This window comes from Filicampus tigris, chromosome 5 (genome assembly GCF_054856515.1).
Source record: "Filicampus tigris isolate MCC_2025a chromosome 5, RoL_Ftig_1.0, whole genome shotgun sequence".
In the NCBI taxonomy this organism is placed as follows: Eukaryota; Metazoa; Chordata; class Actinopteri; order Syngnathiformes; family Syngnathidae; genus Filicampus; species Filicampus tigris.
In genome coordinates this window covers 1,387,226-1,402,889 of record NC_141221.1, presented here as the reverse complement: position 1 = coordinate 1,402,889, position 15,664 = coordinate 1,387,226, and the positions used below count along the sequence as shown (strand labels likewise).

General features: G+C 43.7%; 1 protein-coding gene across 1 annotated transcript in view; it reads right to left on the bottom strand.

The window, feature by feature from the left end:
• fras1 (Fraser extracellular matrix complex subunit 1) overlaps window positions 1–15,664 on the bottom strand; it is a 129,906-nt gene that overhangs the window by 35,819 nt on the left and 78,423 nt on the right. Inside the window, exons 26-37 of the mRNA XM_086030020.1 lie at window positions 13,850–14,141; window positions 13,141–13,225; window positions 9,632–9,955; window positions 8,392–8,551; window positions 7,700–7,878; window positions 4,861–4,977; window positions 4,490–4,604; window positions 4,262–4,399; window positions 3,212–3,244; window positions 2,209–2,340; window positions 930–1,058; window positions 187–449 (exon numbers count right to left, since the gene is read on the bottom strand). Coding sequence (XP_085886146.1) covers window positions 187–449; window positions 930–1,058; window positions 2,209–2,340; window positions 3,212–3,244; window positions 4,262–4,399; window positions 4,490–4,604; window positions 4,861–4,977; window positions 7,700–7,878; window positions 8,392–8,551; window positions 9,632–9,955; window positions 13,141–13,225; window positions 13,850–14,141 — 1,967 coding nt within the window. The remainder of the gene's footprint in view (window positions 1–186; window positions 450–929; window positions 1,059–2,208; window positions 2,341–3,211; window positions 3,245–4,261; window positions 4,400–4,489; window positions 4,605–4,860; window positions 4,978–7,699; window positions 7,879–8,391; window positions 8,552–9,631; window positions 9,956–13,140; window positions 13,226–13,849; window positions 14,142–15,664) is intronic.

Below are 15,664 nucleotides of genomic sequence, written 5' to 3'. Positions count from 1 at the left end.
TGATATAATGTATCATCAAGTCCAATTTTGCAATTTTTTAAAATCTTCACGTCATTTCTGAGAATGTGGAAACACCATTCATGTAGAAAAAAAAAGAAAAAAAAATGGACATAAGCGTTTTTTCACCGGACAGCGACGATTACGCACGAATCGAGTCTTCCGATTCGCTTTCATGTGACGGCTCACCGTGTAGGCCAGATGCGAACGTCCGACGACGGTGCTGCTCCTCTTGCCCACCTCCATGGAAAGCGCGGCGTCAGGATCCCGCTGGGGCCCGTGTCCGCCGGCCCCGCCGCCGGCGACGGCCAGCACGGCCACCTGCACGCTGACGGTCGCCATGGAGATGCCGTCGCTGACCGAGATGGTGAAGGCGTCGTCGTGGCGGGTGAGGCCGGCGTGGCGGTAAAGCAGCGAGTTGCGGGTCACGTCGCCGAAGGTGAAGATGTCGCCTGGCCCAGGGGGCGAAGGGGGTGACTAATTCTTGTTTGCACCGGCAAGAGTAGAAATACTTCTTCGTAGAGCTTAAGTAGATGAAAGCGCTACTTTTGTCAGCATTAAGCTCCTCAACTCACTTTCGCATGGTTCCTTGATACAATTATGCCACAAGATGGCAGCCAACCAGCACTTGGGAAGCAAAGCACTTTTTTTGTCGAAATGAAGCTCCTCAACTCACGTCAGCAGAGTTCCTTGGCACTAAGACGCAAGGCGACGGTGGCAAAGCACCACTTATGTCGAAATGAAGCTCCTCAACTTACATCAGCAGAGTTCCTTGGCAACACGATGCCACAAGGCGGTGACAAAACCTGACTTAGCTTTTACTGAAGCTCCTCAACTGACTTCAACAGTTCATGTAGCGTCGAACTTTTTGGGTGAGTTGTGCGCGTGTGGCGCGTGCGCAATTTTTGGGTGGGAGTAACGCGAGGTCTCACCGTTGGTCATCCTGACGTGGGCGCCGGCCTGGCTTTTCAGCAGCTCCCCGTGGAGCGGCGCCTCCACCAGTTCGAACTCCAGCTCGTCGGGAGCCGTGTCGGCGTCGCTCACCGCCAGCTGCTGGCCTCCTGCCAACACGGACAAATTCAAGCCGCGGACGGAGCGGAGGTCCTCAATGCCGTTGCGCCGAAACGTTCCATATTCATGCCGCGAGTTTGAAAAAGAAGGCAGCATTGTGGGCTGTCGAGGTTCCTCATTTAATAGATCAATGAAAAGAATAGTATCTCAGCCTTTTCAAAAGTCAAGGCAATTTGCAGTTAGCAAGAAACATGAAGTCCAAGCACATCATTTGCTTTCGCAGGCCACATAAAATGAGGTGGCGGGGCGGTTCTGGCCCTTGGGCCGCGAATTTGACCCATGTGGTGTAGGTGAACACCATGCTGAGAAAAAACGTTTTCAAAAGTTTTTTTTTTTTTTTTAAACTATTGTCTAAATTATGAAAAAAAATAAAAACCTAATCGATATTTTTTAGGCATTTTATTTGAAAATCATCAAATCCATTTGTCAAATGTTTTTCAGTAAAAAAACAAAGTAAAAAAATTAAACATCAAAATCTATATTTTTTAATAAGGTTGTGATTATAATACTGCAAGAGTATTTTTTTATTTTAAAAATAGAATGTATGATTAAATACTCTACTTTCTATTGTAACGTTGAATTCGTTTCTCAATGAATTTTTCATTTAAATCTTGTTTAAATTTTATTCATTTTCGTATTTTATTTCTTATTTATTTATTTGATTTCTTGTTTTACATTTTACTTATTCATTGTTAAAATCGTATTGGAAATGTAATGTTTGATTTACTTCTTAATTTAATATTTAATTCATTTTTGATTGACTTCTTTCATTCATTTGATCAAATTAAACTTTCATTATTTTGTTTGATTAAATGAATTTTATGTCAATGATAAGCATTTTCTTTCCTCAGTTTTTAATTTGATTTCTTCTTTAATGTTTATATATATATATATATATATAAAACATTAATTTTATGCTACTTTTTAATTTCATTTTTAATTCATTTTAATTTATTCCAATTCTTACATAATAAAGAAATTACTTTCAATTCAAAAGTGCCCACGTTTAGATTCGATGACAAGCTCTGTATTTATATTTAGTACCCCTTTCTGTCTCTTATTTTAAATGTGGCGTCCCCTTGACTTCATTCACTCCCCAAAAGTCTTGTTTTTGTGTCCGTCGTGCGCGTTGTTCCTCACCCACGGTGGCCTGTCCGCCCATGCTGACTTCCAGGAGGGGGTCCAGAACCTGGAACATCGGCGGCTGCTGGTGGTTGGACAGCAGCAGGACGGCAAAGTCCAACTCGGGAGTCGTGTGCTCGCCATCGGACACTTGACACGCAAACACACGCCCAAAAAAATTCATGAACCTTCTAACACAATACGTTTGGTCAAGATGTGCCTAATCCAGATTTGTGCTTTATGGAGCGTCGTCAAACTTTGCTGACATTCTCCGTCCACTTGCAATGACATAATTTAGCCTCGCCCATCTGTCTACGATATGTGGTTTGAATTTGATCACATTAAGACATAATGTCACTTTTGAAGGAATCCTGGAAATGAGCTAAAAATGGCAGCTTCAAACCAAAATGGCCGACTTCCTGCGATTTTTCGGGCAAAGCTTCACAAGACAATTTTGTTGGTCTACTCATGATAGACATGCCCACCAAATCTCTGGTTGAAATTGGTTTGTGGGTCTGGATTGTCAAGCAATTCAAAGGAATCCCGGGAATGGCCAAAATGAGCCGAAAATGGCCGCCCCAGAGCAAAATGGCAGACTTCCTGTGTCTTTTCCAGCATAGGTTTTTGAGACTCTGTTGTTGGTCTACTCATGGTAGACATGGTTACCAAATTTCAAGTTGCTGTGTGAATCGGGATTTGGGGACTGAATTCAAAAAAAAAAAGAATCACAAACACACATTTTGAATTTCTTTGTGATCTCCCCCCTTCATAAAAGAAGTCTTGAGGTGAAGGCGAGACAAGAAATGAAAACATACAAAGTAAGTACAAAATGGGTAAAATGGGAAATTCTGAGTGAGGAAAACGGGTGAGCAGCCAAGATGACGCTCGAGCGGAAAGATGAGCGCAAGAAGCTTGGGGAACGGTGGGGATGAAAGTGACGCAAAGGAGGAGACGAGTAAGCGGAAAGAGAAGATGAAGGTGCTTTGAAGGCAGACAGCGGGTGGCACTCTTTTGCATTTACCTGTGAAGTAGACACTCAGTGACTCCGGCAGACCTGCGGGAAACATTCAAGTGGACAAAAAAATGCCATGAAATGTCACCACGCATTTGTTCGGAAACTACGCAATTCTCTAAAACTGCAGTAAAAATATTAGACCTTGACATTTGTAATATTTTAATAAAAGGTCATCTTGAAATATTCATGTCAAATGTTAACTTGGTTTTCTTGTGCGTATGATGACAGAATTGGATTCATAAATAATGGAATTGAACACAGGCATGCTAATGAAATTACTTTTTAAAATAGCTTCATGGAGTTTTTTTTTTTTAATTTCGCAAAGAGCATAAAAAAACATGCTAATGAAAATCAAATATTTTTGCACTTGAGTGTCTTTTTCTACATTCGATTGCACACAGCTACCTAAATAATAAAAGATGTAATTTAGTATCAACAAACATTATTATTTTTGTAGGTAAAGTTTAAAAAATGATACTTCATTTGGGCTTTAGGGTAAGAATAAATCTATATGCAAACTTATTGCCACCAATCCTCATGAGGAGCTTTTTTTTTTCCTTTCGGTACTCCCTTTTGAAAGGTTTCTCACGGAGACATTTGACTTGCAACATATGCCACCTTGGTAAGCTAGCATTAGCATTTCAGACTCGGTGGTGTCAAAGCAAGAGTCAGATAAAAGGCTAATAAAAAGCTGATTAAAACGTGGAACCTTTGACGGCAAATATTCCGCAAAACAATTGCGGGGATGGAAATGAATATTAACGAGGGTATTTAACACCCAGGCTCCAACGCGTCTGCACAACTCATGAGGATACGCGCTTTGGATAATGGATTCATGAAAATGGAATATGATCAAATACATGAGCTGTATTTGAAAAAAAAAAAGGAATAATGTCCTGGGGTTTTTCTTTTTTTTTTTTTTTTTTTTAAATTCAGGGTCTCAACTTTTAACACCGTCAAAATCTTTTCCATCCCACACAACGGAGCTGCGTCATTCTGATGCCTGTTTGTCATATTTTAAAGCCGCAAAATAAGGCATGTGTGTACGGTTGCTACCAATGAAGGAGTACTGGTAGAGCTCTTGCAGGTGCGAGGGGGCCGCAGGGGGCCTGTAGACGATCTTGCCGTTGTCCACGTCCGCCTGCGTGAAATGTCGGACCGCCGTGTACGGCCTGTCGCGGTGTTCGATGGCGCCTGCTCACCCGAGGAACAAACGGGAGATAGATTATATGTACTGTAAATATGTTGAAGGGGAGGAAGGGCGCATATGTGTGCGCGAGAGACCTTGTCCGGTCGGTAGCGGTTTGGTGATGTTGTAGACGAGACGATCGCTGGGCGTCTCGGAGTCCATGAAGGAAAGAGCCGAGGGCGTTATCTCCGTCACGCGATCCTCCGCAGCCTGTTTCCGCACGCGCGTACACGCAAGGTGATCAGTTGCGAGCTAGCCATCGCTCTATTTTCGCCGGCAAGCAATCGGACAAAATCACAAGGACAATGGGCCAAAATGGCAGACTTGCGGTGTCTTTTCGGGATTCTTGAGACTTTTTCTGTGGGTCGACCCGTGATAGAAAGACACGCTTATAGATAGTAAAGAACTTTGGGGGGGTCTTGTGATGGACACTTGAGGAGAAAAGACGTGTCATGTTTGGCCTCACCGCGACTTGAAGATCGCAGTCCGGGTCGAGCTGAGGGAATCCGGGAATTTGCGGTAAGACTCCGATGGTGAACGTCTGCGGTTCACTTTGCCTGGCAGCAGCTGTTTCCGTGGACACCTGAGGAGATCGAAACATATATTGTCAGATCAAATATCCACCCAAAAATATCTTGATCGAAGATTTCGCCTCCAAATGAGCCTTTTATGACCTCTTCGATGCAAAGCGGAAGGCTCCCTGCATCTTTTCAGTCATGGCTTCTTGAGACTTTTTCGTGCAAGTCGTCATGTTGCAAACTGAAAATGGCTTCAGCGGGCTGCATTTTCCAAAGTCTCTCAGGAGAGTTCCCCTTTGATTATTGGACTCAGTGCTGACACTGTTGACCACCACAGACTGTACAAATGGTCAGACTGGAGAACTATTTTGGTATTTCAGGACTGGTGCTAAATTGGTTGAGATCTTCTCTTCTCTGGGAGATCTCAATGTGTGTGTATTTCTTTTTTTTTTTAGAACAATGTGTTTTCTTGTTCGTGTCCAGTTGAACATGGGGTCCCGCAGGGCTCTGTCCTTAGCCCACTACTCTTTTCATTATCCCAGCACCATAAAGTCAAATTATGCGCTCTTTTGGGATTGTATTTCTTTGTTCCGCTGATGCCTTACAAATTATACATGCCAGTTACAATAGGAAACGAGTCTGCAGTTGACAAAGTCGTATCTTGTTTGGCTGCTGCGAGGTGCCGGTTATCCAATTTTTCTGTCTCTTCATGACTGTAGAATTGATTGCAAGGATAAGCTAAAAAAAACAAACAAACCATGGTTTATTAATTGATCAGAATCTCTTTGGTGAGTCTACTCATGATGGACATGCCTACGAAATTTCATGTTACTAAATAAAACAAGCTTTCTGGCCCGAATTTTCAAAAACTCTCTCAGGGGAATATGTCTTCTTCCCTGAAATAGACCCTAAAATGGGCACAGCTGACTTCCGATACACTTTTTTGTGAGTCTACTTATGATGGACCTGTCTCCTAAAATTAATAGTACTAAATGAATAAATTGTGCTTTGGAAGTTCTCCTTTCTCAGAATTGATGCTAAAATGGTCCCGTTGAGGCAAAATGGCAGATTTTCTGCATTTTCACAAATGGCATTTTGTCACTTTTATTTTGGTCAATTGTTGAAAAACATATCTACCAAATAGAAGCTTTGCAAAACACACAAAAACACCCGAATTTTCCTGTGCCATTCCAATTTTTCTACAAACTTGGTAGACACGCAGTCGGTAAACAACTGAGTACAATTTGTTGACGGTAAACTTTGATCGCTTGAGCTTCAATTTGAGTCGTTACCACGTGGCAAATTGAAGTGCACCAAACCAAACTGAGTCATGTGCCAAACCAACAGTCTAAATGAGCGCTTTGACTAAATAGTTTGTAGTAGGATGACACAATGGCTGAAAAGGTTTATTTTGCCCGGGAACTAAGCATTTTATCCACTGTGAGTGAACGCTGATAAACACAAAACTAATTACGACAAAAAATAAAATAAATAAAAATACAGATTCAGGTAAGAACCGCAAGGTTGAAGCATTTATCTAATTAAGACACATTAATACCAATTAGTTCAGAGGGTTGAGCATGATTATCGTTGTAAGAGCTGAATTGTTTGGATTGAATTCCATGTAAGGCATGAACGGATGGACAAGTGGGAGTATTTTGTAATATCGCGTAGAAAAAAGGAAAAGAAACTCGCGGGTGCATTCATCTCATTAAGACACCTTAATAACTCTTGCCGACAGCGTTGAGCATGATTATCTTTGCAAAAGCTGAATTGATTGCTTTGGATGGACGGCTGCTTATTGACTCCTGCACTGCATTCCTAAATCATTCCATTAAAAAAAAAAAAACAACCAAAAAAACCCGCTCCCTTTAATCACCTTCCCTTCCAAGCGCAGGCGAGGCTTCCAGGAATTTGACGCCGTCAAATTGAAGAGACACTCGAGAGTTGTCGTTTGAATGGCGGCGGCGAGTAATTAAAATCAATTTGCGGCGATAGACGGAGCCAAAAACGAGTATTGGCAGCCGCTTGATTAGATAGAGCTGCGAAGCTTTTTTGGCCGCTTTGTTGTGTTGACAATGACGAGACTGGCAGGACTACACCGAGCGCCCGTTTAGGTACGCTCCACAATCAAGGGAGGTCTGGAAAGTATCCCCCTTGAAAAATGGCACTTTGCTGTAAAACACGCTTTTGAACCACAACGTATTTGCACACACTCAAAAATTGTGAGTATAAGACGACTGACTGATAAGCGCTGCATGCTTGCAATACCCCTAAATGGCAGCAATGCCCAAAGTATGGACATGGAAGTTCGGTTTTTGATGTCATCATTTTCACGCAATTCAGTCAGATGATTTTTTTTGTCACGGTTTTCATACATCCACTTGCTTTTCATACAGTTATAAATAGTCCGTACACAAGACATCCGCCTGCACGTGCGACTTGGCCAAATTGACTGCAAAAATATTTCAGTTTCTCGGTATGGAGGTTTAGTGGGATAGGAACCGGGATTTCCCTGGTTTTGCTGGCGTGGTTACGTGGCGGCCATGTTGGCAGGGGCGACGTCTCAATCAAGGGCAATGGAAAGCGCGGACATTAGCTTAGCGTGACCGTAGAGACGCAGCTCAAATTGACTTATTCCTACCTTGAGCTGCTGTTTACTCAGATACTCGGCGTGTTGCAGTACGGCAGTGGATCCCAACTGCGGCATCACCAAGCTAACGCCCCCTTGGTAATTGAACCCCCCAAATATGGCAACGCGGCGGGATCACGAGCATTTTCACCGACCTGGAAGCGGAAGGAGTCGGCCGGGGTCCCGCTGCCGAAGTGTCGGTACCAAACGGTGCCGTCGTCCACGTCCTGCTGGGTGAAGGAGGTGGTGGCGGTAAAGCCTCGGTCGTCCGTCAGCGTCGGGTTCCAGCCTTCGGGCGGACCGTCGGCAGGCATGGACACCAGCACGACTTCACCTGGATGGAGAAAGCCGGCCGCTTGTGTTGCGTATTTACGCTCCGTTCACCTTTACATCACATTTTTAACCACCCGGTTATATTGCGGGTCAAATGACATTATTTCGGTTGTTTTTCCGTCTTTTATCAATTGATATTTACAGTAAATTATTTATTTTACGAATCATTTTTCGAAATAACTAAAGATGCAGCGGGTCACATTGACCCATGGACATTTTCGGTTGAGAAATAAACATCATAGGAAGGTTAATGCCTTTATACTTCATATCTACATATTTACATAACCCTCCTGTTGGTTTGGGCCTCTAACAGGATCGATCCTCACAAACAGCAAATAGTGTTGCTGGGTCAATCTGACCCACAAAATAACAGGAAGCTTTTAATGACACTTCTGATGTTGCATATTTAAATCATATTTAATGTAATTTAACCTGCCTGTTATAGTCATTGTTCCTGGGTCAAACGTCTGTAGACTCCTAGCGTAGCATGTTTTTGACCGCTAATTGTTTTTACCGTATTTGGGCAAGCCGTCAGAGTCCAGGATGGTGTACAGGATGTGGTCAGCGCTGACCCCCCGGTAGTGCGCCTGCAGCTGCTTGCTGCCCAGTCTCACCATGCCGCCCCCTTTCACCCACGTCACCGGGACGGAGCGCAGCTCAGGCGAGTCGTCCGCCTTCAAAAAAAAAAAGCGCACACCATCACGCTCAAGTTTTGTACACTTATCAGACTTTTTTTCTTCCGAACTCTCCAAATGGTCCAGATGGTTTGAGTTAAAAAAATAAAATAAAAATCAACCCAAAATCCAACCTTCTGGAGGTGCGCTAGTGAATGTAGCCTAGCATATGGCACGCGCTGACACGTTGTCACATGCAATGTTCATGAAGCCAAAGAGCAGGAACAACTTTAAACCAATCAGGACGAAGCTCGGTTTTAAGAGTTTTTTTAAGACACAGTTAAGGTTTCAAGTAAAGGTGACGGATGACAAATAGGGTTTAAAGACAGAGTTAGGGCTTCAATTGAAGATACAAGAAGAAGAAACAAAGATTAGGTTTTCAAATTAGAGTCTCTGGACAGAATTACGGTTTCAAGGCGCAGTTAGAGTTTCCTATTAGGGTTTCAACACAGGGTTAAGGTTTCTAGCAAAGCCTGGTTTAGGGTTTTAACACAGGATTAGGGTTTCAAGATTAGGTCAGTGTTTCAAGCAAAGATTACGTTTTCAAATGAGGGTTTTTAAAATAGAATAAAGGTTTGAAATTGGGCTCTCAAGTCGGTGGTCGGGTTTTAATTTAGGGTTCAAGTTTGAAGAAAAGATTTGGGTTTCAAGATGACTTTTGGGTTTTCGCATAAAGGCTAATAGTTTCAAATTGGGCTTTCAAGTCATAGTTAGGTATCAAATGAAGGTCTAAAACAAGGATTAGGGTTTCGATACGCGTTATGGCTGTTAATGTGCTTTCGAGACACGATCAATGTTTTTTTCAAGCAAGGGTAAGGGTTTCAAGACTCGGTTAGGGTTTTAAGAAAAGATTAGGCTTTCCAATGAGGGTTTTAAGAGATGGTTTCAAATCAGGATTTCAAGCAAAGATTTGTGTTTAAAATGACGCTTTCAAGCAAAAGTTAATGTTTCACTGCAGCCAATAAATGGGGTATGAAATTCGGGTTCAAGCAAATGCTAAGTTTTCAAGTGAGGGTTAAGGTTCCAAGACAGGCTTAGGTTTTCAAATTGGAGTTGCAAGCCAGTGTTTGGGTTGCCTACCTTCTGACTAATGTGCACTTGAAGCAGAACATTCTGGTAGCTGTGCCCGTCATTGACCTGCAGCACCAGGTGGTCCTGCGCCTCCCGCGACCCGTCGTGCACGTACTGCACGCGCTCGCGGGAAAGCTCCTCCAGTTTGAAACGGCTCAGCGATCGGTCGTCGTGGACGCGCGTCAGCCGGCCGTGGCGAGGAGCCTCCAGAAGCAGCAGCAGGACGTCCGCCGGGTTGTCGGGATCGTCCACCGCCAGAGTGGACTTGGTGATGGTCCCTGCCTTGCCGGGACCCTCCACCGACAAGGCCGATAGCACCAGCACCCTCGGAGGCTGCAAGTCACAAACAGGACGCCGGGGGAAGATTATTTACCGGGGACGCTTTACCCAAACGTAAACTTGACAAAAAGTTTTTTTCCCTCATTTTTCTTAGCCGCCACATACAATGTACTGTACCGTATTTTTGATTTTTCTTTCCGAACCACAAAAACAAGGTGTGATTGTCAAGGAAAAAGCAAATTGCCACAAAGAGGGGAAACGCTTGAGAATACCAAAAGTGTGTGGATATAAAGAGACTGTTAGCAATTGGTTCACTGAGACTCTCCATGCTTGGCTTTTTGCTCTCGCAATTTTCTCAAGTCTTTCTTAGTGCGGTGCGTTGCCCAACGTTTCCTTTCTTTGTGTTTTTGTCTTGGTGTTTCGTCACCCTTTTTCCAAGTCTTTCGCAGAGTTTCCCCAGATTCGCCTTGCGTACTTCTTTGTGTTTCTTATTTTTCCGGGAGTTTTTTGTGCTTTTTCTGGTGTTATTTCCCGGTCTTTCGGGTGATTTTTCCATGGCTTTTATTCGATGTTTCTGGTATTTTTTTCCCCCTGGCGGTTTTTCCCCTCGTCTTCAATTGTTCTTTCATCCCGATGATACCTCCCCATTATCCGTAATCTTTTTCCTTGTATTTTCCCTCGCGTCACCCAGTGTTCTTTGATATGATATTTTCCTGGTGCTTTATTCTTGGTGTTTCTGCGTATTTTTCCAAGTGCTTTCCCAAGTCATTTCCAGCGTGTTTTTTTTAAATCCTGGCTGAGCTCCAGCGGGTGGCGGTGATGACAGCTTGAGCAAAAGGTTCACGCAGAGAAGAACAAGCTGGCGCCACAGATGACGATGATCACAAACAAACAGAGACCACGCACACACGCAGGCACACACAAAAACGTCGCCTGACTGAGTTGCTAAACAGAGCAGGAAGACAGGGAAGGTCCGGTGACAAATTTCTTCACTTTGGAGCAATTATCTCCAGCAGACAGACAACCGAGCCCCCCGGGCGACCACCCAAATCCAGACTTGTCTTCCCACTGCAGCAAAACAAAGAGTGTGTCAATGTGTGTGTGCGTGTGTTTGCAAAGACACGCCAACTCACAAAAAGGCAAACAAGTAAATCTCCTCCCGAGGCAAACAAACACTCAATGCAGGAGGCTTGACCTTGTCTTGCAGGGCTGCAGGTAAGTGAGGGAAGAGGAGGGCTTGATGCTCGGGAAAGAGCCGTCATCGGCCCCCGTGGGGGTGCAAAATCCTTCCTGTGCGCGCTGCCGGCTTCCCGGGATGTTTGTTTTTCTTGGCTGGCAAGCTGTGAGCTCTTTGAATGCGCTGCAGGAGGACTGCTTTACCAACGCATTTTATGACAACACACTCGCACCGTCGTTTATACGTACTGTATAAGATACTAAATTCATTTCTTAAACATCCAAATGTTTATTGCCACTACGTATACGCATGTCTTTTTTTTCAACAGATAAGTGTCAAAGAGGGTCTGGCCCAACTTGTCGGTGAAAGTCGGATTTGCAAACCGCAGTCATGACTAACCGGTGCCTGTAGATGGCGACGGCGCATCACTTTGGAGTTGAACTCAGCGCAACTTTTGAGTAGAAGATAAAGATTAGGTCGCTTTGCTCGATTGTGAGGGCAGGAAATGGAAAACAGGTTGGAAGTCGGACAAGTATGGCACCAGACGCTTGAAGAAGACATCAGCGGCATCAGGCCGAAAGCACCCATGTCAAAATTTGGCCAATTTCACACAGATCTATACTTTCGATCAGTCGACATGTCAGTGTTCATTTTACAAATTATTCCTCTCCTGAAAAGTGATGATTTTAGAAGTAGCGGTATAAAAGAACGGTATAAAATGCGTATGTGTCAGGGTAGTTCGTATATGTGGCAATTGTGAGAAAATATGATTTCGTCGATTGGACTAAATGGGCGAATGCCATGTAGAAAGGCCACTGGCATCCAACCCAAGCCATGCAGTGAGTTATCGTCACTCACGGCACATTTCTTCATTCTGTATCCTACAAACACTATTTTGCCACAAAAATCCCTTTCGCAGTCTTGGTTTGGCTGTTTGAGACGTCACAAAGACAACGTAAAAATAGCGTCAAAGTTCTGCTTAACATGTTTTTTTCCCCCCCAAAAGGTAATTTTCTCCGCTTTTTAGTCAGAAACGCGTGTTTTGGGTAAAACCAACCCAGGTTCTACTGGTGATTAATGAATAGAAAAAAAGGGAGATGGAATCCTTTTTTTTCTGGTGAAAGAGGACAGTCTAGTTTTTCTTTTGGTAGGTTTGTTGCTGATATCGTCACAGAACACAATATTCTCTGAAACAGCCGGCAACATACGGAACTGTGCTTTGAAAAGATCTTGCTGTGAGCTTATTTGAACCCCGCACGCAATTTAAATCCTAGTTGTTCCTCTGTTCACTTCTGTTTTCCAAAAGTTCCTAGTTGCCGGGTACATTTTCCCGTCATTTCGAAGTTCCTGCACCTTCAGGCTGTTGCCAAGTTATCCGATTGCGAGATGCTTTTATTCCCGGACGCACTAAAATGGCTGCCGGCAGAGTTTCCAATCAAGGCTTTCTTCTTGCTCAGCCTGTTTGCCGCGTCGTAGGCGGCAGCGCAACGCGAGCACAAAGCGGATTTTGCCGCTTTCTTTGAAACATATCAATCTTGGCTACGTTCCATGAAACGTTGACTCTCATCAGACGGGCCCGTTCGCATCGTCCAACCGGCCGGCCCGCATTTGCATGCTAAGCGAATGCGTTGACTGCGCAACCTTTGCCTTTTTGTTGTTGTGCTTGTCGAAGTGATGAAAAGATCAATAAGAAGACAACTGATAACCTTCCTCCAGCGGAGCGTGAAGGTTGCAACAGCGTTTGTGATGTGGTGCGCGAGAAGCACTCGCAATCCTCCACCGAGGGGTAAACACACTCAGAAATTCCAAGGGACCCAATACACACCCTTGGGAATCCCGTCGGAAAGGTTACATTTCCCGGCTGTTTTTGTAAAGACACAATGGGGATAATGGACATTTTCAGAAAAAAAATTCAAAGTGGAGATGGAGACTACAAGCGTGATTAAAATAAGGCGGAGAGCATGTTTGCAGTTTGCCAGAGAAAAATGCCAGTGAGAAAGGGGAGCCCATTTCTTTCTGCGACTCGATAAACTAAAGTTGTGCGTGTGTGTCCGTGTCTCACCTGCATTGAGAGCGCTTGAACTTGAATTGTTTCCGCTTGAGACGCCAGCTGAGGGTCGGCCACTCGCAAAGTGAATTCGCCGGTCCTACAGAGGATGAAAGAAAATACATGAATTCACCCGTCAGAAAATATATGAATTCACTAGATCAAGTGAGGAAGAAAATACAGCATTTGGCCAATTCCAGTGAGAGGGAAAACATACACATTGAAGTACAAGTCAGGAAAGTATATCTATAGATGTAAATATCCAAATATGGTCGATATAATTTTTTTTCTCACAAATCGATACGATTGGTCCTGTTATTTTTAGACAATGTTAACTTAAAGCACTGAAAGTAGCTTGAGAGCAATTCTATTAGCGCTCTTGAATGCGCAAAATGTCAGAGAGGTGTTGTGAAACCACCTATTTCCTCGTTCTGCACCGATAATTGAAAGTCAGATTTTATTTAGATTTTTTAACAATAACGCGTAACAATAGTAAGGCTAGATACATTTGAAGTTGTTGGGATGGGTCGCTGAAGAAGGAAGCTCGTCAAAAATGCAAGTAAGTTTTGCATGCAGATTAATATCCAGCTAAAACGCCGGTCTAGTCAGCTCATTGACTACGTTTACATGCAGTCAGTAACATTTTGAAATCCAAATGTTGGCATTATTTGGGTTTTTATAAGCCAAGTAAACGCACGCAATAACCAAGGTGGAATCGCCTCACCTTGCTTTGTCCCCCTGGTGTTGAAAGTGCACTCGACCACTTTCCAACTGGGCCCACGTGAAGCTGTCTTGGTCGCTCATCTCTCGTTGCCCCGCCTCCTCCTCGTCCTCCCGCCCCTCCCGGAAGACCAGCAGACGTCCGTTGGTGGGTCGCCGGACGAGCTGGACGACGAGAGCCTCCAGCGGGCTGTCGGGATCCTTCGCTTGCACGAGAGTCGGGGTCAGCGGGACTGAGCCACCGAGCGGAACCTGGAGGGAACCGTTGATGTGGAGTGTGGGGGGGCTGCTGTTTGCTGAAAGGGGAACAACATTGATGGCATATCAAACACAAATTTCGACAATTATTGTAAGCCGCGTCTCATACATGTGGTTCAGATCTGTTAGCAATGGGACCAAAGTTCAAGAGGTGGTTTGTTTTTGAAGGATGGCTGGTGTGCAGAGTGTTTTTCGGGCTTTTTTGTAGGTCTATTTATGATAGACCAACCTACCAAATTTCATAGTTAAGCTAAAGTGGATATGGTGGCTGAATTTTCCAAAAATCTGAAGATTGAGAGTTTTTCGTTGCAAGATGACAAGAATGGCAGCTCAAAGTAAAATTGTTCCTGGGACTTTTCTGCCATGGCTTTTAGAGACTTTTTTGTGGGTCTTCCCATGATATAAATACGAGCCAAATTCATACTGGTAAGTAAAAGAGGATTTTGGGGCGATATTTTCAAAAACTCTCGAGGAGGATTTGGCTTTGTAGAATACTAAAACCCCTTTACCCTAGAATGGATGATTTGAACAAAATGGGATAAGTTATGTGTCTTTTTAGGCTTTTTGATGGGTCTACTCATGATGGACGTGCCTATCAAACTTTATGTTAATAAATGAAACATACTTTGGGCTATGAATTTTCAAAAACTCTCTTGGATGACCGCTGGAAATGACCCTAAAATAGGAGCTTCAAAAACAATTGGCAGGACCTCTGGTTTGTTTTTGGGCGTGGCTGCATAAGACTTTTTGATGGGCGAAAAGCCAAGCAAAGTCCTAATGTGAAATGGCCTTTGGGGGCTGAATTAAAATAATGTTGTGTTTCGATTTTTTCTTTTTTAAACATCCAAACGGGTCGATTTGCCCCGAAACAGACCTAATATCTTATTCTAGTACCATTTTAATCTTATTCACAGTCATACGCATGCAAAAAGAAGTCCCGCCCTCTTTAAACGGCCAGCTAGCGACAGACGCTAACGCGGCACTGTCTCCGTCTTCGCACTCTCTCTTCTCGTCAAGATCAAAGTGAGGCGCTTTCATTTGTGCACTCCCTCAGTCAATCAATACTTTTGATTCATTCTATTAAATGACAATAGTGGGGAATTCATTCTGTGGCATGTTCAGCTCTGGGTGCTTCTAATATTTATATATTGAGCATTTTATTATTTATTGTGTCAGGTGGGTGGCGGCTAAATATTGCCGACGCCCTCGCCGTCGTTAACATTTTACGAGCGAGGTGATGTGCAATTTGTTTTTCTTGCTGACAGTGACAATGTTTTATTATTTGATGCTACACACACACATCAACGCACGCTGCATGCCTGAGCTAGCCTGTCCGTCAACCTTTGTTATTTATTCTTTCATGTGACGTGTTGAGGTCGTCTGGGTAATTTATGTTCGTGTCTTGATTAAATTTGCATACGCTGCATCATGAGTAACTAATGATTTCCCATGGGGGGGGGGGGGGGGATTATTGTAATGTCCCAACACATTTTTGGTTCTCGCAGAACAGATCGAAAAATAAACTAATGGTAGCATCATCAACACAACAATAGTAAGACTA